Source organism: Lichenostomus cassidix, chromosome 5 (genome assembly GCF_008360975.1).
Source record: "Lichenostomus cassidix isolate B80296 chromosome 5, HeHo_3.0, whole genome shotgun sequence".
Taxonomy (NCBI): domain Eukaryota; kingdom Metazoa; phylum Chordata; class Aves; order Passeriformes; family Meliphagidae; genus Lichenostomus; species Lichenostomus cassidix.
Window position 1 is genome coordinate 13,986,602 of NC_139486.1, and position 27,915 is coordinate 14,014,516.

At 41.3% G+C, this 27,915-nt stretch overlaps 1 protein-coding gene across 4 annotated transcripts in view; it reads right to left on the minus strand.

The window, feature by feature from the left end:
- Positions 1 to 205: 205 nt before the first annotated feature.
- TUNAR (transmembrane neural differentiation associated intracellular calcium regulator) overlaps positions 206 to 27,915 on the minus strand; it is a 162,040-nt gene continuing 134,330 nt past the window's right edge. For all 4 annotated transcript variants that reach the window (XM_085061456.1, XM_085061458.1, XM_085061459.1 and 1 more), the window contains one exon: positions 206 to 6,421. In XM_085061456.1, coding sequence (XP_084917582.1) covers positions 6,236 to 6,421 — 186 coding nt within the window. In that variant the 3' untranslated portion in view covers positions 206 to 6,235. The remainder of the gene's footprint in view (positions 6,422 to 27,915) is intronic.

The window sequence follows — 27,915 nt, forward strand, 5'->3', positions numbered from 1 at the left end:
CACTGTATGCAAAGAAAAACACTGACTATCTTCTCCTGCTCACAAGAACAGATTAATGCAACATTGACAACATAATCTTCATTCCTTCCTTTTGCAGTACCAATGCTTTTGCATTAGTCATCATTATTACAGAAACAAGAATAGCATCTGCAAAACTAAAATTGAATTGTTTGGTAAGGAGGGAATAAAAAGCAGCACATTAAAATTTGAAAACATATATAGTAAATTTTAATCCATATTTTAAATTGACAAAGCCAGAATTATTTATAAAGCCTTTCCCATTAAGTTTGCAGGAAGTAAAGGTGAGAAATCACACCCTGCTACACAAACATTTTATTACATTTACCCACCACCAATATCAATCCACCATAATATCACTGCTCCTCAAGAAGGTAAATTTTGGGGAAAGCAGCCACAGAGCACTACCTCAGGCTGCCCATGGCTCCCATGTGGTGTCCCTTGCTAATGCTTGTCCCTTGACACCTTGTTGGCAGAGACTGACAATGCCTGAGGCTTGCTATGGTGACACCTTCGTGGTATCAAGGCCAGGTGAAGGTGTCAGGACATTGAGTATGCTCCTGAAGACCTGGCTCCAGGAGCCATTTGAGTTTAACAAAGTCTCAGCATCATAAAAGAAGCCTGCCTGAGTCTAAATGGTGACTGAGCCTGTGAAGAAGGTCCTGGAGTTCAGGTAATTGACTTGCATTTCCAGGATTATGAGGAATGATGGGTGGGAAAAGGTTCCCATCAGAGCTCTAGGCAAATGGCCTTATCATTGTCAGCCAGAAATGGATGCTCCTGCTGCTATTTCTGCCATGCAAGAGTGACTTTATTCCCTGTTCTAGGAGATTAGGGAAGTCCAGAGCTGCTTACTTCCCTCAGGTGGAAGGAAATTCTGCAGCTGCCACAAGAGGGTCAGGGAGGTGCATGGATCACCTGCAGCTGAACTGGGACTGGTTGCAGAAGAAAGGATCCCAGTGGATATAGCTAAGTGCCTTTCCATGAACAAGGCAGGATGTCCTTTCACTCTGCAGAGCTTGACTTGGGATCCAGGCTTTTACACAAAACCTTGCACACCTTTTTGGCTGTATGGTTAGAGTTACAGCCTAGCCCCACCCCCTGGGTGTCAGGGGGGCTGTGTCAGGGTGAGAACACTCATGGAGGATGGTGTGTGGTGTGCCAGGCATGGGAACAGGCACTCTCCAGGTGACAGCTCCATTATGCAAAGCTGGATCATTGGAAACAGTTGGGTGCTTTCAGCTCTACAAATTGCCTTTTACCATCTGAGTCCCCAGGTGAAATGCAGATAAGCAAACCTAATGCCTAAGTCAAGGAAAGCCTTATTGGATACCAGATGGTTCATATGTAGATAAATGCATATGGATGCATGTGGGATTTCAGGCTGGTGTGGAGGTTTCCACATGGAACAGGTTTTGTTTTTCTTGGATCAGTGGTGGGGAAGAAAAGCTACAATGAATTTATAAGACGTTTTTGGATGAGCCTCCAAAACACACAGCCAGGCATGGAAGCAGTGCAGGTTCTGCAGAGTACCTGCTAGAAATAAGTAAACAGATTTTTGTTGTTGTTGATTGCATAATGTACTATTTCATATATTTGTAAATCTTTGCAAATCTGTGCATTCTGTTCCAAAGAAGACAAAGCCTCTAAGTAAACAAGAGGTGCTTACATGTATGTGCACTGTGTTCCTGGCTGCCAAACAGTACTCCTGGGAAGCAAGCCACTCAGAGTCCTGGTCAGTGCTTTCTTTGGAAGATTGCTGCTGAAATATTTTTAATGAGGTTATTTCTTTCACTTAGACATATTTCTTCAAGAAACTTTCCAAGGAACAATAACATTCTTTTTCTCCAAAATATTCGCTATCCAGAAACAAAGTACTCTAGCTAAACCTCAAACTAATTAGTAAATTCTGCAGTGCTGCCTCCCTGGAGTTTTAATCCAGCTAATTTTTATCCTTTCCCTCTCTGGGCCAAGTTCTCTGCACATGCCAAAATTCACATGGAAATGTTAATTCTGACTCAGAAGAGATGAGACCTCTTGACACAGATAATATTTTGGGGCATTTGGGATTAGCTCCAGTGTACAGATTAAATGGCAATATAAGATATGTGGGCTTGAGCAATGCTTAATACTGAAGTTTTGTCATGATGTAAATGAAGCTTTTGTACTTTGATGCTTACTGAATCAAAATTTTACCTGTGGGCCAGGAGTAGGAGTTGTCTGGGAATTCAACCAGTGAGGTATCCCCTAGACTATCAGACAGTAAGATGATGATGATTACTGACTATCCTTAAAATAATAAAACTCAGGCCCATAGTAGACCATTAAACTGCAGTAAAGCAAATCAACTGCTTCCAGAGGCTGCCAGGCTGGGTTTGTGTCCAGACTCTGCTCAGGCACAATGAGCCCCACAGTGCTGCAGAGGGGCAGCTGGAAGGAGCAGAAGGTCCATAACTGAAAGGGCTGCCCTGACAGCCACCATGCAGGATGATACATTCCTGTATAGAAATGTGGTTCCTGAGATGATGAGTTTTCTATGTCAGTAGTAAGAACCAGAGAGGAGGGCAGTAGCCTGCCTGTCTTCTTTCTCCCCACCTTGTTGTGTGCATAATAAATAGTTTTGTCTTCTCCCTTCTTGAAAATCTGTAGCCACCAGATACTAGTGGGGACAGTGTCACCTTTCTGTTACCTCATAAAAATATTTTTCATTCCCATGATACAAACCATCAAACTACATGGAATATATAATCGTATTCTTAGTCGACTGAAGCAAAAGGTGATGCTTTTTTATCTTATTAAGACACTGGATATTAATTTCCTTCTACTCAAATGCAAAGATGAAAGTTCCTGTCACTAATGGACTAATAATTTCATTTTTTAAAATTTACTTTGGAAACTGTTTGCATTACCTACAAGTCAAGCCAAAAATGAGACTGTAGGATTTTTCCTTGCCAAAGCAGATTTACCATTGAACTCTTGTAATGAGAAGTTTTATTCAACTGTTTATAGAGCAGTTACTGACTATAAGGTATCCATGACATATATGTAACCTAGTCGAATATTTTTTATAGGTACATGCTGAAAACTGCTCACATAAAAAAAGCACAAGGGTAATTTGGCTCCAGATGTCACTGAGCCAAGAGCAGGCCTGCCCACAGCTTCCTGGGTAGGCACACCTTCAGATCTTTGAGTAAAATATTCCTTTTCCACTGTCATTCTTGAAAACATACTTTTCCCCTATCAGTGTTCATGAATACCAAATAAAAGGTAAAGAAATTGCCCTCGAAGGAAACCCTTCATTTTTATTTAAATGAATATTTAATGAATCTACTTAAGAAGAACTTGCCCTGGGATATTTCTAGAACTATCTGTGAACAGAAACCTGTAAAATTAAAATATTAAGTGTTAAACTTTTTATGGAATGGGATAAACCTTTATTCCTCTTTCAGAGGAATAAAAAGTCCTGTGGCAAAGCACAGTGCACACACTACTGCTGGTGTGGGGCAATAGACACCTGGACACATTGCCTACATCAAGACTACCAGGCAAAGTACAGCAGAGAAAATATGGGATCCTTAGGCTCTTGATCCACCATTTCAGCTTATTTGGGCTATTTGCAGTGCCTGTCTTGTTCAAGGTGCTAGCCCACATCTGAACAAGAGCAACTGTGATGAGTAGCAGAAGTTCCTACTTTAGTGGGTGAGGTGTCCTATGTTGTTTTACAACGCAGAGCTTTAATTTGTAATATTAGTAGAAGCCCTTAATGAAATTTGATTGAGCATCATTGAGCATCTTCATGCCCACAAGAAGATGACAGGTATTACCATTTGATGCAGAGGGAGGCAAAGAAGTATCTGGCATGAGAGATCATCTTTTGACTCAGAGGCTGCCCCTCTAGAAGATGAGCATGAGCCTCAGGCAGATTGCTGCAGTGTTTGCTGGAAAAGGACGAGGAGAGGTTCATGAAAAATATCTGCAGAGAAATCCTGCCAGGCAAGGGGCAGGCTGAAGTTAGACAGGTGCCTGGAGCATGTGCAGGTGCTCAGAGCCACAGACTGTCTGCAGCAGTAGCTTAAACAGAAGAAAAAATGCCTAGTGGAGTAAAATATTTTAGCCATCAGGATGATCAAAAAGTAGAGTTTGCTGGTTCCTTAGAATTATCAAAAAATAACTATAAATTAAAAAACAAGATCACTTTCACAGAGCTACACTGACCTGTGCCACTACTCTTTCTTGTCCTCTCTGAGACCAGCAGCTCTACCAGCACTGTGCAAACAGAAATGTTTCAGCCATGAAACATCATGCTGGCATGCATGGCATTGGCTTTCTGTTCTGCTTTCTGCTTCAAATCTCTGCTCATTTTCTCACCTCTCTCACCCTGTCATGTTTTCATTAACATGAGATTATATTTTGCTTGCTTTCCTTCAGTCTTCATATTGGATTTCATTGTCATTTATTTACTGACCTTTTTTCTGCTCCTAATGGCTTTGTTATTGACTGTATGATACCACAAGAGACTGAACACCTTTGTTTCTAATAGGTGCCCCTCCAGATTTTCCAGTTTATATCCTATAATGAAATTCTGTATTTTTGAGACCATTCCTAGCACCTGGAAAATGGTGAAAAACTCATTACTGATTCCGGACGGACAGGTCTAATCACTAAATTTTGACCCTGGAGTCTAATTAATTTTTCACAGCACTGGCTGACTTCAATACCAATACTCCTCGTGCATCTGAGGACGCAATCCAAACCACAAGTCAGTAAACAATTAATTGACCTATTTTTAAAGAGGATACGTCAGAGTTAGTGGGCAATGTACTTAGGCAGCTTGAGGCAGAATTGAGGTCTCATATTTTTAATGCTTCGTATATTTATAGGTACTGAACTCTGAAGAAAAATGGTGATCATCATCATCATTGTACATTCCTGTCAAAAACACAAGTCAGAGAATTTCACTGCACCAACTCAGTTAAAGCACATGTCAGAGAAGCGTAAAGAGTTAATGATCCTCACATTTAAAATACACTCTGTATTTACAATCTGGATTTCACTTAAGCCCCTCACTATAGGCTCTATAAATTTCTCTTTTCAACTGTATAAACCTCTGCTTGCTCCTCTCAGCACAAGTACTTAGAGAGCGTGACCAGATTTTGAAAGCCATAAATTCTATGAATTTTGCAATATTTTGTGAGGTGCCTCAATATTCCTTTCATTTGCTTTTTTTTTTTTTTAACTATAAATAGAGCCTTCTTTTTGCAACCAGTCTCCAAAGGTCACCTTACAATGTTTTGCTATTTCCCGTATTAAGCAGCAATGCTTTTCAGCTGACATTCCAACTTCAAGTCATGCATATGAGCATGATGTGAGCTTGCTTCAGACCACAGTGAGAGGGCTGCAAACAAGACTGCTGTATAATTGCCGAGAAAAATAACATCCATTGTCAAAAGGGGCACTTCATCAAACAAAATTTAGCTGCATGAATACAAGTGTCTCCAAATATTTGGTTCATGCTAAAAATATAGCACATTTATTAAAAATATATATTTATAAACATTGGTATGAACAGACACAGATGTTAAGCAAATGAGAAAGGAAAAATAACCATGTAATGTATTTCTCCCAACATTTTATCAGGTTTAGGCAGACCTTGCTCAATGGAATTGTTTTTTTCGTGATTGCACCATATGTTCATTCTAAATAAAAAGCTTGTCAGATTCAATGTAAGTAAAAGCAAAAACCAAGAGAAAAAAACCATTTGACCTAACAGACACGTGATCTGTGCTATGAAGCTATCTTTGAGTTCAATCTTTGCGGGTATACAGCATACATTTCTAATTATATATAGTGTACAGTTTCTTTCTTTTCCTTTTTTCCCCCCTTTTTTATTTTTTAAATTTTTTTTAAATTGTGTTAAAACAACATATCCCTGGTGGATTTCTTCAAAGCTACAACTTATATAACTGCAGTCATTCTCCCCCAAACTGAAAACCAAACTGAAAGGGAGAGGGCAGGAGAGAAGAGTTAAGCTTATTACTGTGTGAAAAAGTCTTGTTAAATTAATTGTGCTTCAGTCTTCGCTGCCTGCAGGCAGTGCTTTTATGATGTGTTAATATAATACAGAGTCAATTCTGATTAAAGAACTTGTCAATAGTCAGCAATGTTTGTTGTCACTCTTAATGGCCATTTTATCTGGTCTATTTGCATGCCTTCTAGTTTACAACGTTGTGTAAATATACACAAAAATGATCACGATGAGGTTCAGAATTGTCCCAATAATTCCAAGCATTGCCAAGATGGTTTCTTCTTTGCTTTCCTTTTCTTGACTGCCTTTATCTTCTTCATTTCCACTAGTGATTACCATCTTGGTGGCCAGTTTCTTTATCCTCCCCTTCAGGATAACCTAGATTTAGGAACAAAAGCATGAAAATGGATTGTTAGCTGGAATATAAAAACTCATATTAATAGCAGAGCCAACTGCAGAATTTTTACCCCATAACACATAATATTAAGAATCCACTTGAAAAGGATTAATATTTTTATTAGCTATTCAGTAAATGCTTAATTAAAATGACAGTTCAACTAGCCTGTGGTTTACTTATACCCCTCTGCTTACATGCCAGCAATCACTCCTAGCACACATAGCTCATCTGCAATGTTGTTGTAAAACTGGTCAGAAATGTACCATGAGGTGTGACTCCTCCAGCATCAATGGGGACTTTGCCAGCACTGGGACTGCAGGAGATCATCTTGTCATGCTATGGAGACCCCAGATTTACACTTCAGTACCAAGAAGCAAGTGAGGGAAATAAAACTGGGAAGACCTTGCTTCTTTTTAATAGGAAAAAATCATTCAAGATAAAGGCATTTTGTCTCCTGATGAGAAGGAAGACAGCAGTGACTTCTTAATAAATAATTCAAAATAAAAGCAAAACCAAAATAACATCCATCTTGGCTTTTATTTTCCTCATTCTTAATGTACGATGAAAAGTTACTTGCAGTGTAGTGAGCTGAAATGTATTGATCTGCCTGCAGGGAGAATACAGCCATTTCCCAAGCAACAGCCCAAGCCTCTGAACTGCCTAAAAAAAGAAGATTCTTCAAATGCAGGACAAGCCCTGACTCCCAGCACAGCTGAAGCCACAAAGAAGCTCCCTTGGTCTTCCTGCCACGGGTAAACATCTGATTGTTCAAATTAGAAATGGATAAATTCTATGTATCTGTGTTTATCTAACACTGCAAATTTAAATCACATGGGCAAACCAGAGCGTCCCAGAAAACTGAAAAATGTTGGCTGGTTTCCCAATGCCAACTGATCTGCCAACATCTGGGTTCAGGCAATGCCCTGCTGTTGTCTCCCAAGCTGTAAACCATATCCCATCATGTTTCTCCTGCAGAAAGCAGTGGTAGAATGTAGGACAAAAATAAATCTCCCCAACAGCTCCTGCCTAAAAGAGGGATTTGATTTGGTCTTTTAATGGACCCTCATTCCTCCCTCCACTAACTCACAGAGCAAAAGCAGTCCCTCCCAGGCAGGTTATATGTCCAGGGGGTGAGGGATCCCCAAGAAGTGGCCAGCAGCTCAGTGGCACATCCCTCCAGGAGATACCATCAGAGGAGTCCTGGCCTGCAGCTCCTCCTCTGCTCCTGCACTGCAGAGCCACAGAGCAGCAACCAGAGTACAGAAACAACTGGGAGAGGTAAGGAAATCCTACATGGGAGAGACTGAGAGGAAAATCTGAGAATCCAGACAAAACAACCTGCATTTTTGTCACATCTGCAAGCTGTTCATATATAGGACAGTGGGTAACTGCTGGCAACTTCCTAGGAAGTGGCTGAATCCCAGCAGGTACAAGTTATTAGTGGAAAGTAAGGAAGAAGTCAGGGTCTGCAGAAGCCTTTGTACTTACATGTGCATCAGCATTTATGTGTTTTGTCTTATTGCAACCAACATATTCAGAGGGAAAAATAACAAGAGAGTAACTTGGGGATACCTACAGCAGACAGGAGTCAGCAGGAGCAGAGGGCACCAAGCAGAAGGGCATCAAACACCAGAGCATCAAACATCCAAGCACGATCACCCTGAAGGTCTTTTGAAAAATCTGCTCCAGGAGAGCAAAGCTTCAGAGGCACCAAGTGCATCACAGGGATACGGCTCCTGCTGTCCCTCTCCAGATTCCCCTCAGAAACTGTCTCCACCATTCCTTCACCCACAGCCACCTCCAACTCTTCCTGCAGGACTTACCTCTTCTAGCAGCAGAAGGCTTTTTTCATATTTGTCCCAGCTAGCGTCCAGAGGAGGGTTTGGCTGCACCTGGTGGGTGTCCTCCCTGTCTTGTTAATTGCCACCAAGCTGTCCATGGTGTCTTAACAAGCAACTTGTCTCTGGGAAGTCACAGGAGAATTCCTCCCAAAGCCATTTACATTAACGTCACAACCTAAGCACATCCACTCCTTGTGGCATCGGACCACAAACCCACATCCCAGGCTATGACATGCAGCCATTACTTCACCCACAGAGCCATGAGTCATTTGGATATTGTGTTCTTTTCCCCTTCAGTAACTGGAAGGTTTTCCCTCTGGCCAACCGTTTGCATTTCACTATTTATTTGAGAAATCAAGTAGGATTACAAATATAGTCTGATAAAATCCCAGGCCTGGAATGCAAGGACTTGAGGGGAGAGTGAAGTTCTTTCTGGCTGGCTCCCACGAGAGCTGAACACTCTTGATTCAGCACTCTGGTTCCCACAGAAATATGATCATACCCAAGCATCTTGTGGTCAAGCCTTTCTGGCTCAAAAAAAGCCAGAGAAGGTACAATTTTCCTCTGCATCCCGTGGTTTGGACAGAGTTTCCCATTCACATCAAAAACCGACAGAGTGGTGCAGAGCCCCAGCTGGTGCTTTGCACTGCAGCCCCTGGTGCTCAACTTTGGTACAGTGACCCTGCACCACATGCACTAGGAAATCCTGATTCCAGGATTAATGTGAGCACTGGCAGCATGGGGGCTCAGACAGCATCTGAACCCATTATTAACGCCCCCAATCTTTTCTTAATAAACTGTGCAGCATGAAGTTAATATCACATTCTCTCCTGCAGAATGATAGATCCTAAAATTAACATTAATCTAAAAAGTAGCTAAATAATTCACAAAATATAGGAAATATTTTAAAGGCTATTAGATGTAAAGACAACAAAGCCTTCGCCTCAGCAAATCCTTGAGTTGTGATTTTTTTGTAAGATAAGAAACTATTCTGGGGAAGTATGACAACAACTTTGCCATGTGATTTAAGTCTTTCCCAGGCACCTATTACTGGCTGATGAGAAAGGCAGAGGTCCTTGGGCTGCACAGTCTCTGATCTGAGGTTGTACAATCACATTTTTCCTCTTTGCAAGTTGTATTTATTAGCAAGGAGATAGTGGGTGGTTTCAAATCTGGTAGCATGAATCAGACTGCCAGGTGATTTCTGTCCCACTAAGGGGCCTTAACTGAGGGAGCAGCCCTCAGTGTGATGCAATGAAATATGCACAGAGAAGCTGGTGGCTGGAACATGAGGAGCATGAAGGAAGGGGGCAACAGCAGCTGAGGGTTTATACATGGGCTGATGCAGAGTGTGATTTGTTGGAGGTCATCTCTATGAGCCCATGTGTTGTATTTGGCTTATGCTGTGATGCAGCCTGGGACTGCATGAACTGCACCTTTTTTGGATGAAACTACACCCAAAGAAGTGCTGCAGGAGCTCTTCCTGTGCCGTAAAAACTACTAAAGAAATTTCAGTCCATGGCAGTAAGGTTCCAGGCAAAAGCTGGTGTGAAGTAAAACCCCTAAAGCACATGAGGTACCTGCAGGGCTGCAGGGCTTTGGCAGCTCTGGTTTCCCTGCAAGGATTGCTCTGGTGGATCCACACTGCTCACTATTTTATACATCACCTAAGCTCCAAGAGGGAGCACACAATGGCTCGGCATTAAGAGGAGTTTAACTTTCAAACAGGACATGACTGGGACCAAATACAATTATATTAGTACTTTGCCAAATATAGCACTGTTGAAATCAAGGTAAGCGTTGACTTTGGACTGTGAGGAGACCAGAATCAAAATTACTTCTCCATATGTCAGGACTGACCTTGGGAGGAGTAGCACTCTCCTAATGGCAGACTCAAGCCTTTAACCTTCACAGATCTTATGCTCAGAGCAGTATTTTTGCTGGCTGGGATTTGTGGGTGTTTTTTGCTACTGGGGAAATACTTGCTGTCAGTTTTAGTATAATTACCCCAATTAAGAAAATAGAAAAGTCATCTGGCTTTCTGGGTACCTTTTCACAGTCTTTGTTATTCTCTTCTGGAAAGTGAATTCATTTATTTGACATTATTTAATATTTTTATGATTCTTATGACACATTTTTCCTTTTATATTTTTCTGGTGGTACTTCATGCTTGACAGAAACATTCCTTTTTCTTACGCAGAACCGTTGCTAGAACTGCTGAGGTAGGAGGGCTAGAGAACACTAAATTTACCATTTTTAAAAATAACTATCTTTCTTATTTAATTACTACTTCATTAGGAAAGCACTTTCACGACACATCAAAATTAATGTCTTTCTCACTTCGTTTTGTAAGATTCATCATTAACCTAACATCAGCCTTTTGAAAAGTTATGAATTCCGAAAAGCTATCCATTAAAAGATAAATATCCTGTATATTCTGCACTGCACATGGGAGACAAGGACAGTTCAGTGGTTAGGACACTTCTTGCACCATTCATCTCCTTGCACTTCTGCTGACTTCTAATCTATCTGCAGGAAATCCACTTAGTCTCTCTCTGCCTCGGTTTCTCATCTGTGGGATTCTTTGAAGAATAGGTTATTCAGCCTACAGCAGAAAATGGCCCACAACAACAGTGAGGCCTCGCAAATATTTCCAAAACAGGGACACACTAACATGAAAAGTGTCAAATCCAGCTGTGCTATGAAATACACTCATGACCATCTCCCCAAATCTGTGGGACATGCTGCACATCAGTGCCATTGCAAACAGTCCAATGAACCAGGAAAAGCATTTCTAGCAGAAGATCCTTTTGCATCTCTTCACTCAGTGTGATCTAAAGGTGATGGCTTGATTGCAGGGCTTTGGAAAAGGAAGCAGCAAGTGCATGTTTGTGAATTTACTGCAGAATGTTTGTCACATCAAAGATACAAAGCACATCCCTCACAAAGCACCTGCCCTGACATATCTGACAGCTTTTGAATATGCTGGCACCTTGACTTGATCTTGAAAAAGTTTTGTAATCTTAAATCATTTCTCCTCTAAGTCATTATTTATGAGCTCCTCAAAGAGGCTGCAAGTGGAGGGCTCAGCCAGCAGAATATGAGCTCCTGGGAACTCAGAGAAGGGGGAATTCTAGGCTCTCCCGGGGGTCCTCAGTGCTCCTCCTGATCTGCCCTGTACTGTCGTGTATTATCTGGCACCTTGAAAAACAAGAATGGAAACTTCTGTAAACCTCCCAGGGACAGATGCTCAGCTGGTACAAAGCAGCCTTCCTCCCCCAGTTCAGCTCAGCCACCTCCATTTACACCGTTTGAGGATCTGGCTCCTTGTTTTCAATCTACCTTGAATATCAGTGAGCACAAATTTTGTATTCTTAATCCATAATCACAGACAATCACCAGCCAAATTGTTTTGATATTTAAACTTGTTTACAGTCCCCAGGCTATTAGTTGTGATGACACATTAAGAGATAAGAGAGCTTTAATTTTCTGAGGATAGTTCCACCCTCTGGGGATAAGAAACACAGAGCGGAAACTTGTTTTGATTAGCAAACTGAAGAGGGCACAGAAATCATACAAAGCAGAGTGTGAGTTCAGATGCTGCTGGAGCTGACACCTTCCCTTATCTCACAAACAAGTGCTCGAATTACCAAACAGGGAGGAGAGTCTCCTCGAGGATTTAACCCCACTTGAACATCACAGCCAAGTGCAGTTTTGTTCCTTTCCTCCTAATAAGTACTTCTAACCTTTTTTTCTTCCAAGGGCAAACTTGGGAAGTTGGGTGCTTGGCTCAAATCCTGGACAGTCCCCAAGCAAGCTGCTGAGCAGGGCATTAAGTGCTGCTGCTCGTGATGTGCGGGAGGAAGGCACACTTGGCACACACATTTGTGCTCGTTTGCTGTTCTTTTTCTAGGGATTACATTGTCACAGTCTCTCTTCTGTGATGACTTTGTACCCACTCTTGATCCTTGTGCTGTTTTTACTGGGCAGTCTTCTCCTAAACTCCACTAACACAGGATGTTGTCAGCTATCAGTCAAGATCCTTCTCAGAGAAGCACTGGTAGGTGCAGGGAAAGACATTTGCGTTTGTTCTTAGAGTTGGATTTCAGGGAACTGAAAGGCACCAATGTAAATGCAAGATAAGGCCAAGAGAAGCTCTTGAGCCATAAGAAGTTTGACTAAAAGCTCAGTCAGACACAGCAGTGTGCACAGGCAGTGCACAGCGTGTATGAATAGCAGAGGAATTGAAACTGAATGAGCAGAAATCAATAAACAGTAGAAATCAGTATACCCAAGAGACCTGTCAGTACCTGTCAGTATACGCACTGACCTGTCATAAGAGAAGGGAGAGGGGAAACTAGGACAGGTGGCCATGAGGAGGTCTTTAGTTAAAGAAAAAAAGATGAGGAAGAGCAGGAATGTGAGCCAGGTTCAATAACACTCCCCAGCAGTGAGCAGAGAGACCAGTGCCTAAAGCAAAGGGATGTCTCAGTGGAGAGAGGACACAAGCACTTATGTACTCCTCAAGCAGGAAAATAAACCCACATCAGACTGCTGCTATGCTGCAGGTTTTAGTCAGTGGGAAATACTTGCTATTTATAGCACTACAGTCAGGATATTTCCAAAGGTCTCAGCAATGTGAGACGCCCCCTGGAATAAAGGGAACCACTCAGCAGCAAAGAGGTTACTCTGAGAGGGCAGAATTTAAATAAGTAATGTATTACAGGGCTCATCCTGCTCTCCACCTTGGGTCTGATCCAGTTTGTTCTGGCAGCTGTTTTTGTCCCCCAGGCAGCTCAGAACTCAGGGAAGGAAAAGGACTTGCAGCCAGTTTTACAGTTTTACCTTCCTACTCTTCATTTATGTCCCTGGGGACCACTCACAGCGCTGATATGCTCAGGATACCTAAGCTCCATTGTAATGAAACCAAATATTTTGAATGCAAATATCCTTATCTCAGAAGCAAAGCAATGATCCGTAGCAGAATAGCGATCCTCAAGCACCAGGCTGTTACTACAGTGCAGGCAGTGCCTTCCCCAGACTCACTGACAGCCTTGGGTTCCTCCACCTACAGCAAGGCTTCCCACGTCAGGATTCATAAGGCTTCACGAGTCCCAGCTTCCTAGACTGTGAAAGAAACAAACCTGGCTAAAGGGAAAGTAAGTTACCCTTTAACCCACAGTCCTTTCCCCTTTGGTATGTGATGCACCATGAAGAATGAATTGTTACAGATCAAAATTAACAGTCTGTATAAAAAACAACTGGAAGCATTTATGATTAGAAGTCCAAATTTAACAAGTTCAAATTTTCTGGTTCAGCCTGAAGAGTGGTGAAATTTCAGTGTGCTTCTCTTTGGTTTAGGCTGGCCTATTTTGTGTTCACAACCCCTTTTCCTGATACACAGCACTTTGCTTGGTTGCTTGGTGCTAATGCTCAGATGCAGAAGTGTTTGACTCTCAGTGGTACTGTAGCATACACTTGCCATTTTCCTCTTTTCAAATACTCATTATTTCTTTTCAGACCTTTAGATTTCAACAGTAATACTTGTGCAAGTAGTGTTCAGTTTTATTAGAAAAAGTCAGATGGTCCAACTTGTGCTTCTATTTGTTGCTCACATAGAGGAATATTAAATCCTGACTTGTTGGAAGTTAATGACAATATTCTCTCACATTTGCTGAAATCAGAGTTCATGGGCTGCCTTTTACTTTAGGAAGCAACAAGAACATCTTCAAGCTGAATTAATACAAAAATTGTTGAATAAATGAAAAGCAAGGAACAACTTTGTCCCAGGAGTAACCAGTAGTTAAATTAGTGCATGAATGCAGCTATTTTTAGTAGCATCTTGTTCTTTGACTTTGGTACCAGATATAATTTTCTTTCTGTTTTGGTATTTTGCAAGCCAGACCCTTCAATGAACCTGTCGCTACAGTGTCCTCTAGCAATGAGGTCAAAAGATAATTAAGGGACTTCTGAAACAGTATCCACTTGTTATTTGAACTTGTTTTTCATTCCTCATTAGGCAATTTGGAACAAAATGAGTAATTGGCTTTCACTCTTCAGGCCACCTAGAATGTTATAAGTCTTGTACTATATCCCTGTAGACATCCATTTTCAAGAATGACAGATCCCAGTCTGCCTAGTGGTATCCTCTTACAGAAGCTATTCCATGCTTTTGGTTATTTTTCTTGCCTTTCTCTCTGGCTTTTCTATTAATATGGAGGGGTTTTAAGCAGCAGATGGCAAAACCTTTCTGGGCTTCAGGTATTAATGTTGAGCTGGTGTGCTGAAGACATGCTGTCCTTATTCCAAAGATTTTGTCATTAATACATATCAAGTTTTGCAGAAAGGACACTTTTCATTCAAAGATAAAGAAAAAGGGAAAAGGGAAAAAGGAAAGGGAAAGGAAAAGGGAAAGAGGAAGGAAAAGGAAAAGGAAAAGGAAAAGGAAAAGGAAAAGGAAAAGGAAAAGGAAAAGGAAAAGGAAAAGGAAAAGGAAAAGGGGAAGGAAAAGGAGAAGGGCTAACATTTCTCCGTCCCACACACCAGAAATTATGATAAAGATTGGAAGTTTGAAGCCAGAGCTCTCTCTCTCTCTTAGTCTTTTGCCCATCTTTCCTGAGGTTAATAAAGCAGAACAATTAAAAAACTGTCCTGAGCACACCTGGATGCTGAAAAATTCAGATTTAAAAAATGATAAATAAATAAACAAATAACTAAAATATGTAGAAGTCCTAATATTTGCAAAATTTTCCCAGATAAAAGTAGTATTAGCTGAAAATGCTTTGTTAAAGAATGAGATGCTAAAGTATCTTTCTAATTTCAGAACTCAACACCTATTTTTCTATTTCAAGGGCATCTCCCGGCTTCTCTTTTAAGAGCAAAAATACATTGAAGCCCTGTACAAGGAAAAAATGCAATATCCAAGTCTCAGAGAAAGACAGGTCTCCGTTATCTGCCAGAAGGCACATAACCTCTGTCACAAGCAATTTGAAGATCTGCCCTCACCACTGCATGTCGGAATGGAAACTGAGCTGCTTCAAAGACAGTTAAGAAATATTAAGAAAAGGGAAAGTGACATAAATTTATATTAATTTGTTGCTATATAATATCTCGAAGTTCAGCCAAGTCCAGAAGATAATTTGGCCTGTAATAGATCAAACTACCTTTAGCTCAGATGTGACCCCTCCTTACAAAACCAATGTGCACCACAGGAGCATTCAGAAGCCTGAGGGATACAGAGGTAGAGTTTCTCCAGGAAAGAGCTGTTAGTGTGTAGGTAAAACAACAATCTATAAACTCCAAAAAACTTTTACTTCCAGCTATACCTTTATCCCAGAATTAATTATTAGTTATGGCTACATTAAGGGACACTATACATAAATCTAACCAACTGACACTTTCTAATTAGGAAAGCTGTGTCAGGGTTTTTTTATAATTTTGAAATTATAACTGTTTGGTTTGAAATTATATTCTCCAGCCATTTGTCTCAGGAAAAGCATTTTTGGGGAAAAAAATCACTCAGTTTTGCTGTTTATAGAAATGATACTTGGAAACCATTTGTTTTATCCATATAAAAATCTGACAACCCTTTCTGTGAAATATTCAATTATCTTCACTTTGAAGCAAGGACTGCATTCTCAATTTTATTGGGGTTGAGATGGCTTGGTGTAAGTGCTGAAGAAGGTTTTCTGTGTCTGAAAATATGTTTATTTTTAAGTTATAAGTTTTGTAAAAGAAATTACCTCTCTTGTAATTTCTTTTCCTGTTTAATTGCTCTCCTACCTCAACACATCCTTGCAGCACTCCAATAGGTTGAAATTACATTGATAGTTTTGAGTTTGAACAGCAAAAGGTTTTCATTTTGGCTTTAAAAATAAATTCTTTGTGATTTTTTGCAATTAATTTACAAAACCAACCCAAAATTGCCACAATTAAAGGTGATTCAGAATAAATACAGCTTCCATCTGTTCATGGGTTATCAGGTAGGCTTTAGCAAAGCACGAAATTTCAGCTTCAGTCAGAGCACCACGCATTTGTCATAGAAGAGGAGAAAAAAAAAGCTGTTTCTTGTAGAATGCTTCAATTTTTTTTTTTTCCAGAATTTCAAGGTGTCAGGAGAATCTGAGAAGAGGAACAGCAATCTTTTGTATGCAAGTGTGAGATGCTGAGGAACAGGACAAGTTGCTCACACTGTGCTTTTCAAACCTGTTCCCCTGGTCTGTGTTTCTGGAGCCTGCCTTGGGCCTGGGGGTTTGGAATATCTGAAAGTGGCAACTCCTGGCCAAGAGTGTAGGGGGAGGGAATAGGAACTGCAGTATGTTCTGCCAGGTGCTCTAAAAATTTTACATTAGACAGCCACAATTATGGATTCTTGTAATCTTGGTCTTTTCTTTGCCTGTGGTTACCAGCTGTACTAGGTAGTAATGATACTCAGAATTGCTGTTAAGATGCTATAAATGGAAATTAGTCAGTGTCTGCACGTGGCAAGGACCTGCACGGTGGAACACCCTGGAATGCCCCAGCGGGAAACAATTTTGCCTTCACAGCAGAGTCTGAACTGTGCACTGAAAAGAAGATCAAGTATTGAACTCACAAACTGTGTCATCCATTATGCACACCAAGTGAGACTCGGATCCTGCACAAAAATAGTCTGTGACTGATGCACCTGTGCAAGGTGGCAAATTAATGGAGTAGAGACAATTTTGCTTACGGCATTTCTTAGCTTCAAGTGCTGAGCTGTGCAACCTTGATAATGTTCTTTTCACATACTGTTTTGTGTGTAATTATTACCTGTATCAGCCCAAATTTAAAAATAGAGCATTTCTCTATTGAATGCCTCTTTTAGGACACAGTTGCAGCTGACTTTTAAAAGTTACAATACCCTGCAACTCACACTGAAGGCTACTGGCACTGTCACAGCAACACCATCCAAACCCTGAAAATTTCAAAGCCTGTTTCAAAGTCCTGTGATGAGCATTCCAAAATGGAGGCAGCTGAAAATCCCTTGCCACTTTTAAAATACTAGATGCAATAAGATAAAATAGCAGGTAATTTGAGGAAGAAGCTAGTTTCTAAAACAAAGTTATCAAAGTAGGGTAACACTCCAGGCAACCAACTCCCACACCTTTTATCATCATCATTAGTCATTTATATTGCAGCAGCATGCGGCAACCCCTGCTGACGTCTGGGCTAGAAACCAGACACAGATAGCAGGAATGATACCTAGCCCAAGCAGCTTGCTAAATTACAGCAGTGAGAAGTATAAGAAAGGGAGGGAGGAAGAACAGAAGGTTGAAGTGGGTTGCTGAAGGTCAGTTTGCACAAACCTGGCACAGCTGGGAGAGTCAGGGCCTCGATCCATGGGAGCAGCTGTCCCTCTGGCTTGTGCTCTGAGTGAGCATGACATGGGAGAGAGATGTTAGCTCCACTTGTGCAGGTCCCCTGCTCCTGGGGAAACAAGCTGCTTGTGCCAGGAGTAACACATTTGCAAAAACACAAGGGCAAGGTGACACATCTCCCCTTCAGGTCTTGGGGTAGAGCTCTGTGGCACAGGAGAGAACTGGCATTTGGGAGTGAAAAGGTCACAATTAACTCACAAAATGCTCTGTCAAGGCCATTGGGATGGGCAGTGAAGAAAACAGCATGGGATGAGCTGGTTTTCCTAACCCCTGTGCACTGGTTCATTGCTATAGCAAGTGTTTGCTGTTGGGAGTTGTGGATATCCCAAAGGCACAGAATGGCTGAGGTTGGAAGGGACCTCTGCAGGTCACCTGGCCCAACCCCCTGGTCAGGCAGGATCACTTACAGCCAGTCAGTGCCCAGGACCATGTCCAGGCAGCTTTTCAATATCTCAGAGGATGGAGGCTCCACAAGCTCTCTGTACAGCCTGTTCCCCTGCTTGGTCACCCTCACAGTTACCTGCTTCCTGAGGTGCAGAGGTTCCCACTTTTAGCAAAATATGTCACCTTGTATATGGAGCAAAGCTACTTGGATTTTTTTTTTTCTTATAGCTCATTCTTATTCTCTTTAAAAAGATACAACTGATGTGGCCACAGATCTAGAGAGATTATTTGCATATGTCTTCCAACTCTGTACAGTATTCCTAACAACCCAAATTTCTGTCTGCAGTGGGTACTGTACTATATAAGGAACATGTTTTGGTAGCTAATGTAATGCAACATACATATCATGTTGCCTCAAGGTCATGGTAAATTGTATCTGTTTATATGATGCATCTTGACATACTTTAATGTAGTGCTAGTAATTTAAAACAGTGACCATATAAATGTGAATAAGACCAAGAACATAGCCACAAATTTCACAGACTTTTTGTATTAGGAGTATTCACTAGCATTTAGATTATTCTTCATAAGGATTTAGAGAAAAGAATGTATATTTTGCCACATTTTTCTTCAATGGACACCAAGTCAAATTCCATTCACAAAACCTTGAGTAAAATTACTGCTAAAAAGGAAGCTAATCTGGATTTATGACCCCAGAACAGAGAGCCAAGTTTAATCCTGATTTTTTTAACATATAATGGATTCATTAATAATATTGCTTGCAATAAAGAGGCTGCTCATAATAAATAAAATGTTCATTGTCTCTGAATTATGCAAAACTGGTCATTGGAAATGGTTGTGTGTAAATCCCAGAATCCTTGTAACACATAGGGAGAGCACTGAGACCCACTGAACCAGTGTGATGAGTAAATAAACAGCAACTTGCCTGGAAACAGTAGATTGGATAATGTTTCTTTAAACTTTATTTTCAAGACAAAGTGTTTATGTGTTATGAATTGTTGCCCAAGATGTTCTGCCTGTTCACACAGACCTGGGTTTATTCTAGCAGCTGTCATACCATCCCTATAGGATTGATGCTTTCTCCATTAAGATACTTTGCTCACATTTGCAAAGTATCCATTTGGTTCTACTTGTATTTTTAAAGGCAGATTATCCTCTAGGGAGATTTTGATCCATTTCTTTCCCTTTCATGCTCTAAGGCAGCATCAAGGAGTGCTGGCATGAGCTGACTTGGAGAACTGAGTATACCAGTGGAAAAAAAGCTTATGGTCATGGACCATCTAAAACCCATGGAAAATGGTAGCCCTGTTCAGGCTCTGGTGAGAAAAAGGATTTTCCTCAGGAAACAAAGATGGGAAGTGAACACTAATCATAGCAGAGATATTCAGGTGTTTTCAGTACATGATATATGAAGAAATTCTAGCAAATAGAAAAAGAAATAGAAGATTGAAAAAAACCCAAACCAACCACTCAGGCCAAACTTCTCCAAAGGCTGTTTGAAGGCTGAACTAAATCTTAGCTCAGGTTAACCTGAAAATGCTGATCAGAATCATCCATACTCAAAGAGAATGTCTGGATTTTCTTCACTATGTAGGAAAGAAATGGAAGGCTGCTTGATGGACAAAAGTCAGTGCTGCTCCAAATTTGGATTGAGAAATGGCACCTTCTAGCAAATACTCACAGACACTGCTAAACATAATTAACCTATTTGAGGATACCACAGAATTTCCAGATATTATGATTTTAAAACCTATCTGTAATGTAGATTAAACAGGCAATCATACTGATAAATTTTAGATGTGAAAGGAAAAAGACCACGTGACTGAAAAACTGAATGTGCAAAGTGCTTTAAAATACAGTGTCACTCTATCACCCATCCAGAAAACCTGAGGCAGAGGAAGATGAAAAATTTTATCTAAATTCATGAAGCTGCCCACTGAAGCTCCAGAGAGCCAAACCCTTTTTCTCAGTTTCCAGATCAGCACCCTGTTCTTTGGACCATACTTTGTCTCTGCACCATCTGGTTTAAACTGATGCAGCTCAGCTTCAGTTTATGCTCGTTGAAGAGTTGCAGCCTAAGCTTTTTAAGAAGTAACTTTGCAGCACCAACAATTTAATTTAGCTTAACAGCAATGTAGAAATAGAAACAGTAAAATGTCTTTTGACCTTTGCTGTTGGCTAGAATCAAACCCATGCAACAAAGAAAGCAGAGAGGAAATGTTGGACATACGCTCAAAATGGAAAAAAAAATATTTGGGCATGTAAGACAGTACACTGGAGAAAACATTCAGGAACAATTCACCGTGCTGAGAATATTATTCCTATAAGGCTGAAAGGGTCAGTGTCATTGTAGATTATGCACTGTACAAGTGCCAGCCATAGAAGAGCCACCCACAGGCCCTACACTCTTGGGCAGACAGTCACTAAACACTAGCAATTGATCTGTGGCTCTAGAGACTCCAAGGAGGGGCACAAAAAAACACCAAATAAAATATGCAGGTTTCCTTTTGCTATTAGACAGACTACTTTGCTAAAGATGATGAATAAAGCCTTGTCAATCCACTGTTAATCAATGCCAATGATGAATGAAAATAAATTAACACAACTCAGAAAAACATCCTTAAGCAAGATTTCTCTCTATTTCCTCCTGATACAAAAACAGCTTTCCAAAGATTTCTCTTTGTTTGAAGTAATTTTTCTCCAAAGAATTCCCCACTGATTAATTGCTTCCACACAAGCCTGTTTAACTTAAGAACTCAAGCTAAGTCCTACTTGGCTTGCTCTATCAGTCCTTTGCTCCACCCAAACTTCACTGACCCAGGTGGAATGTCCAACTCTTGTGATCCTTGCAGGGATTTTGGGTCATCATCCTCTGAACCACTCTTTTTTAAGCTGATGCCAAAAGCCATGTTGTGCATGCCATGGGTCCAAAGGGAGGCAGCTTTTGTCACCCAGGGATATTTTTTGTTGAGTTTGGCATGGGCATTGGCTCAGCCAGACCACAGACCTGGCTCTGCATCTCCATAAGCCTTTCAAGCTGCTGTCTGAGATTTGAACCATACTTCTCATTTCCTTAGAACTCCAGATGTCAAGCCCCCTCCAATAATTCACATAGAAACTCTGCACAGTGACTGGTGACTGAAGTGCAGCCAGGTCTGGAGTGAAGCACAGGCAGTTACAAACCAGAGAGCCATGCCAAATGGTCCAGAGGAGAGGAAGGGATGCAGATTTTTTTCTGAAGAGAAAGAGTATGGCAAATTTATACTGGGAAATATCTTATTCTATGAACCAAAAGACACACCCCTTCTTTGCCAAAAACTGGGGAGCCTAAAAGCTCATAACTCCACATCAGTGCAGCAATTATATTAGCTCTCCTGTATTTTAAAAACCTGAGACAAGTTTAATGCTTCTGGCTTTGCTTTTTAAATAGAAAGTGAGAGTTACACTAGACAAACTCCAATTTAAAATCTCAGCGGGGCTGACAGCTGTGTTGAAGAAGAAAGCTTTTCACAGTACTAGCTGGTGGATTGATTTTAATAATGGACATTTTCTTTCCACAGATCCAATATTTATTCCCTTGTTGTTATTTTAAAACCTGCCTGGGGATACACAAATCTGACTGCATCATAATTACACTTACCTACATTCCATGCCTGTAACCAGACTAGGACCTATGGCAGAAGCCATAGGAAAACTGGGCAATCTATTCTGTATGAATAAGAGAGACTCCAGGTATTTTTCCAAAAGGATAATCTATTTTATGGAGAATAAATCAACTTTGTCAATATTCCAGTGAGTTAAGGTTTTGTCAGGAGAAGTTTTTGATTTATTTCTGAAAGTAAACATTCAGAGGACTCCTGAGTCTTTTTTCTTGAGTTCATATGTCTCTTTCTTCCATTTGCTCTCAAATTCTTCCTTTCTCCAGTTCTTACTTCCCTTGAGCTTGCAGCACTGATGCAGCTCACTCTGTTTGGCAGGGGCAGAAAGGAAGACAGACACAGGCTAGTCGAGTCCTTCCAAGAGAAGGTTTAGGGTTGTGCATAGCTACACTGAAACCCCCAGAAATAATCCAAGAATCAGGCTTTTTATGGAAACCCACTGGCAGTGTTTTACTTTTAATACTGCTGCTTCTTGAACTACAAATGTCAGAAGTGTATCTGTAGTGATGTGCTGCTGCAGGCTGGCTTTGGGAAACCCTTCACAAAAATCTGTCATGAGGCTGGGTAACTTCCCTCCTCTTATGAAGTCATCCATTCTGGTCACAGCTACACTCTGCACTGTCCCTGGGGCTACAGTAAACATTACTGAGGAGAAAATGTGCATGACTTACAAATCCACAGCACTTCACCACATGCAGGTATTTGCAAATATTTAAGAACAGAATAACTATTGTGGGTACCTGCATGTACACCGTGCTCAACCAGCACATGCCACCCTCTGTACACTGCATAGTTAAGAACAAACTCTTCCACACTGCACTTGCAATTACAATTTTGCTGGATGCTGTTGCCTAGCACAGGAAGGATGGTTGAGTGGCCAGAGCACCAGGTGGGGACTGGGGACTCAGGGCCTCTGGGGTCCCAAGGGCACCTTCATGAGAATACGGACACCCTTTGCAGTTGGGAAGTTGGTCAGCATGAGCAATCCTGGCTCTGAGAAGTTGTGTCTTTGTCCTCCCTTCATGTTAGCACTCTCTCCCCAGTCATATGCTGCTGGGACGATGCTATGCAGAGCTACTAAACATTTTATTAAAGCACTTGATTGCCATCTTGTCAAAGCACTGTATGGGCTGCCTCTTCCTCATTGTTGCCAGGTGGTAATTACCAACCAGGAAAACAGGGATTTGCAAAAATGACTCTGCTTTATAGATGGTACATTGCCCTTTCTCAAAAGCCAAAATCTCTCTGTTAGCACAAATCTCTGTTGCCTTCCTTCTGTTTTCTCGTTCCTTATTTCTTGTAAATGCTAATTTTGATTTTTTCCCTGTGTCATTTTGCTGTCAAAACTGTAAACACTAGAATATTACTAGGCATCACATCAAAGGAAGATTTATAGATGATTGGTGTTAATTGTTTTGGGGTTTTTTTTAATTTTACCTTTTTTTAAATCAACACAGCAAACAAGATATTTAAAATTTCCCAAACAAGGTTTATAAATTCATCCTGTTCCAACTTTTCCAAGCTGCAGTCACTTATCATTGACATCAGCTATTTCTCTGCTACAGTTACAGGACTGCTGTACGCAATACTGTGCCCAAGGTAGCTCCCACTCAGCCAGGTGGGAGCAGAAATCTCCTATAAAATAAAAGTCCTGCACCCCCCTGAGGAAGAGCTACCTGAAACCACAGCCACAGTCCTGCTACACCCTTCAGATTCACTCTGAAGCCCATGCCCTACCATCTTTCCCCTGCCCCTTGCTTACTCCTGCTAGGTCAATGCCAGCTGAGTACATTTATACACATTGTTTAGTGCAAGTGTAAACAAACACCTAAAATGGAGATGTGCTGTCATTTTACAAGGAGAAAGAAGAAATCAGTTCCTTTCATCATCAATCATTTTCATGGAGTTTTGTGACTGACAAACAGTCTGCTTGAGAGAAACAAAACAAGAGGTGTGCTAAATCTTGAAGATACACAGCTGTGCAGCAGCAAATTCTCACACCAGTGGAGATGTGTGTGCAAAGGTACTGTGCAGAGACACAGATACGCCCCAAGCATTTTCTGGAGCCCCAAATATGTGGCAGATAAATATGTGAAACCAGAAAAGAATGGAAAGTAATTTTCAGGTAAAGAAACAAAGAGCAAAGCCTAGGTATATACATGTTTTCTACCACAGCAACTTGTACCAGTGGTGAAGATGAAACCAGCCAGTGACGTGATCCTGCTGTGGAAGAAATCAGTGGCACAATTGTCACTGACCACCAGGTACTGGATTAGGTTTTAAAAGCAAAAGTTGCCCAGATGAACAACAGTGAGAGAAGCAAAATACACTTTGAAGTAACCCAGTCACCCAAATTGTTAGCATATGTATTGATCCTATAGCCCTGTGTTAGTCCCTGAAAACGACCCACCTAGTAAATTATCAGCTCCAGTAACCTGAAAGAAGACCATGTAACAAGGAAGATTCACAGAAAGTCCTATTCTTTTGCTGGTCCTATTCTTGTTTAGCAGCAGCTTATATAGAGAATAGCCCCTGCATCAGGCTGCAGCACGGCTTTCTAGCTTAGGTAGTTAAGGAAAAGTACAGTAACACCCAGAGAGACATCAGTGAAGATCAGTGGCAAGTGATCTGCTCTGCAAAAGGCTCTAAAGATAATGAAAGTATTACTCATTAATACCAATAATCAACATAAAAATCCACATGTAATTCTGATAACTGGGACCAAGTATATGGTAAAGCAGCCAGTGAAATGAGTTACTATCTTTTTGGCATTCTGTGTGCTTGCAGTTAGTTATGGAAGTTGCATTCACTCAGAATTTAATTCTCTAGAAGAGGCTGTTTCTCTTATAATTTCTTCAGTATCTATCCCTGTCAGACCCTGATCTCAATAACTGATATTAGCTGCAATCTATGTGACAGGACAAAAGGGTTCCCAAATTTCAAGCACACCCTCTTCTTGGTAGGGTTCACATTCTCTGATGAGCTTGCTCTGAGCCTCGCAGCCATTCTGAGCTCCTGCAGCTCCTGCAGGTGCAGCAGGGCCAAATCCTGCCAGTGGCTCACAAAAGCAGCTCCTGCTGCTGCCTTCTGCCCACAGCCAAGGACAGAACTGAGCTCTGCTCGCCCTCACTGCTTCCTGTATGTCCTTCAGGACCTGAAGTGAACATGTACTGTAATAGATCCAAGGGGTTTTCTCTGAGTCCATGGTCCTGTACAAACATAAATCAATGTCTGTATTGTATTCTAGGTTATGTGAAAAGCACCAGCTTTGCCTGTTTGTGCTTCATCACCCAATCAGTAGGCTGGAAGTAGTAAGGCCAAATCCTGAGAGGGTTAAGCCAGTCAGACTACATCAGTGAACACGCGCTGAAAGCACAGGCATTGTTTGGCATGTATCTGGAGCTGTCAGGAAGAGCAGCCAGTGAGCAATGCAGTACTTGACCTGTCAGCATGATACAGATCATTTACATAGCTTTTTACAAACATTAACAGATTAATCCTCACCTTGGGACACACAAGCAAGGTTCAGTAGCCCTGACAAACAGATCTGGAAGCTGACTCCCACAGTGATTGTAACCTGATTTCCAGGAGGATCAGCATCTTTACATCTTGTAAAAGCAGAGAAGAGGATGGGACATAATACCTCCAGACCAGGACAAAAAGAAGTGTGAAGCAGATAGCAGCTTTGGCCCAGTCTCTTGTGTCTTTGGGGAACTGGGGCTGTGGGGACTTTCTTAAGTGCTCTATCCTGGCTCCTGTTCAATTCACACCAGCTGTGACAATCACAGACAGGATGGTAGCTCTCACCCTGGCACTGAGCACATGGTCATGTGCAAAGTGCTGCGTTTCACACCCAAAGCATAAAGCAAACCAAGCAGCTGAAGTGGAAAAGTCTTACCTGGTTGCGGTTTCCCTACCCAAACAGCTACCCAAGGCACCTCAGCTCATCTCAATGGCATCATTTTATAAAAGCAGGAGCAGTCATCATGAGTGAAAACTGAATTCTGAGCACAGAGCTTGGACTTTGCATTGAGGAGTGGGGAGGATCTGTGATGGATTCAGCCCACAGGATCATACTGACTGAGCTCATAGACCTTGAGACAAAGTGGCACATGGCCACTGCCCAGAAGGCCATGCTGGCTGTTTTTTTTAATTACCTGAGAGATATGATTTGCACACACATCATTTATGCAGCTCAGAGGTTTGGTCTTTGTCGCTGTTGAACCGCTAGCAGAGAGAAGAAGTCTAGTCTTCAGTGTGGCAAAAAATGTCTGTATTACAGAGGGCTGAGGAGCTGTCTGTAAGCCACCAGAGACTGACTGGGAGATTGGATCCCTGGTGAGGTAGGACAGGGTGTGATCCCACAGGTGTGGCTCCTCACAGGAGGGACATGTGGACACTGAACGGGTGAGAATCTTGGTTTATATGCACATGTAATGCATGGATGTACCCAGATGCACTGTCATGGGGTTTAGCCATGTGTGCCCACATGGACTGGGACAGACACAAAAAGGATCAAGGGCAGATGAATCCATACAGGCATCTGCTAGATACACAGGCAAGGAGGACAGGACACCAGATTCTTTAGCTATACAGTAATTCATGTGCTGTAACTTGGTAAAAATTTTTAACTGACTTTAACTGAAGGCCTCTGTTTTATGAAGGAAATTGCTTATTGATCCTGTCTGTTTGCATCATATTCACACTGTACTATTCACATGCTAACCTGGAGGGACTCAGAAAGGTTGTTTCTCTTTTCACACGCAACTTGACTTCTGCAGGGAGATTTTGCACCTCCATGTGAGGCTGCAACAAAGGGCTATGGGTACAAAGAGTTTGTGAGGTAAGGAACACTAGTGTTGCTGATATTAAAATCCCTGTGATGCCCATTTGGTGTGCCTTCTTCATGTACTCATAATATCTGCTTAAAGCCAGATGAGAGATCACAAATGGATGTGGAGATAGATTCAGCATAACCATTGTAGGATTCCCTGTGTAAAATTGCACATGGTCTGCTTATGGTTTTGGGTTTTTTTTTTTTTTAGTGATGCTTTTGATCTATCTCCTCTTTGAAACATTGCAGATGCGATTTGTGGTCTTTTGCTAGTTTACTAAAATTCAGAGAGGAATGGAGCAGACACTCTGGACCCTTCAGCATTAAACATCCATTGCATGGTTTTCAGGGTGGGTACAAAGACTAGACTGAAAGATAACAGTGATCCCTTGAAGTTCCTTTTGAAAGCACATGAAGAGATGCAGAATTTGAGGGATAGCCATTAGGAACAGATGTAATAGACCAGCCCTTCCTCAATCCCCTCTGAAGTGCTTGTGATATTAAAACCACACCATGAGGTACATCACATTACACAGTCGGGGTGCTCCCAGTGATACAACACACTAAAACATGCTGAGCATTACATGAACTAATGCCAAAGACGCCATTACCTTTATACTGAGCCAACATTACCTCAGGATGGCTCCAGAGGAGCAGGTACACTGCAGATTGTCACACATTTGCACAGCAGTGTTTTCAGACCTCATCCAGCTGTGCCAGGCTTCAGAGCATTTTGGTGCAACCTAAAGCATTTGCTAGGGAATGAGGCCACAGAAAACCAAACCAAATGGATATGACATCAGTGAAACTCTACCTTATAGAAAAGGTTTGTTTTCTAGCTTTCATTAATACATATAGGGAACAACTACTGTGCTCAGCAGCACAGAAACAATACTATCCTAAGGCCCATTGTGGTCATCCATTAAGAGCCACTTTCAAGAATGCTTTAAAAGCCCTTGTGGAATCCTACCTTCTCTTGCTAAGTATTTTGAAGTGCTTCTGTATTCAGTGAAAAGTTACATTTGCTGTGAAAACCTGAACCAAAAGCCTTTTACCCAGTGTTTTGTTTAGATGCAAGGTAAAAAAAGGAATTCCAACACACAACTGTTAGGCAGTCTTGTCATCAGCTTCCCCATTTAAAAAGTTACATGGTTTTGTTTTGAAACGTTAGACTTGTATTCCTTAAAGGAAAGTTTCTGACATTCTTAACATATTTCAGTCAAATCTCACTTTGCAGACAGTATTGCTAGGTTTTGGGATGTGTCAAAATAAAGAACTAATTTTTCTCATCAAATCTATCACTGTTTCACATGGAGTAGAAAGTGTTGCTTTTCAGTA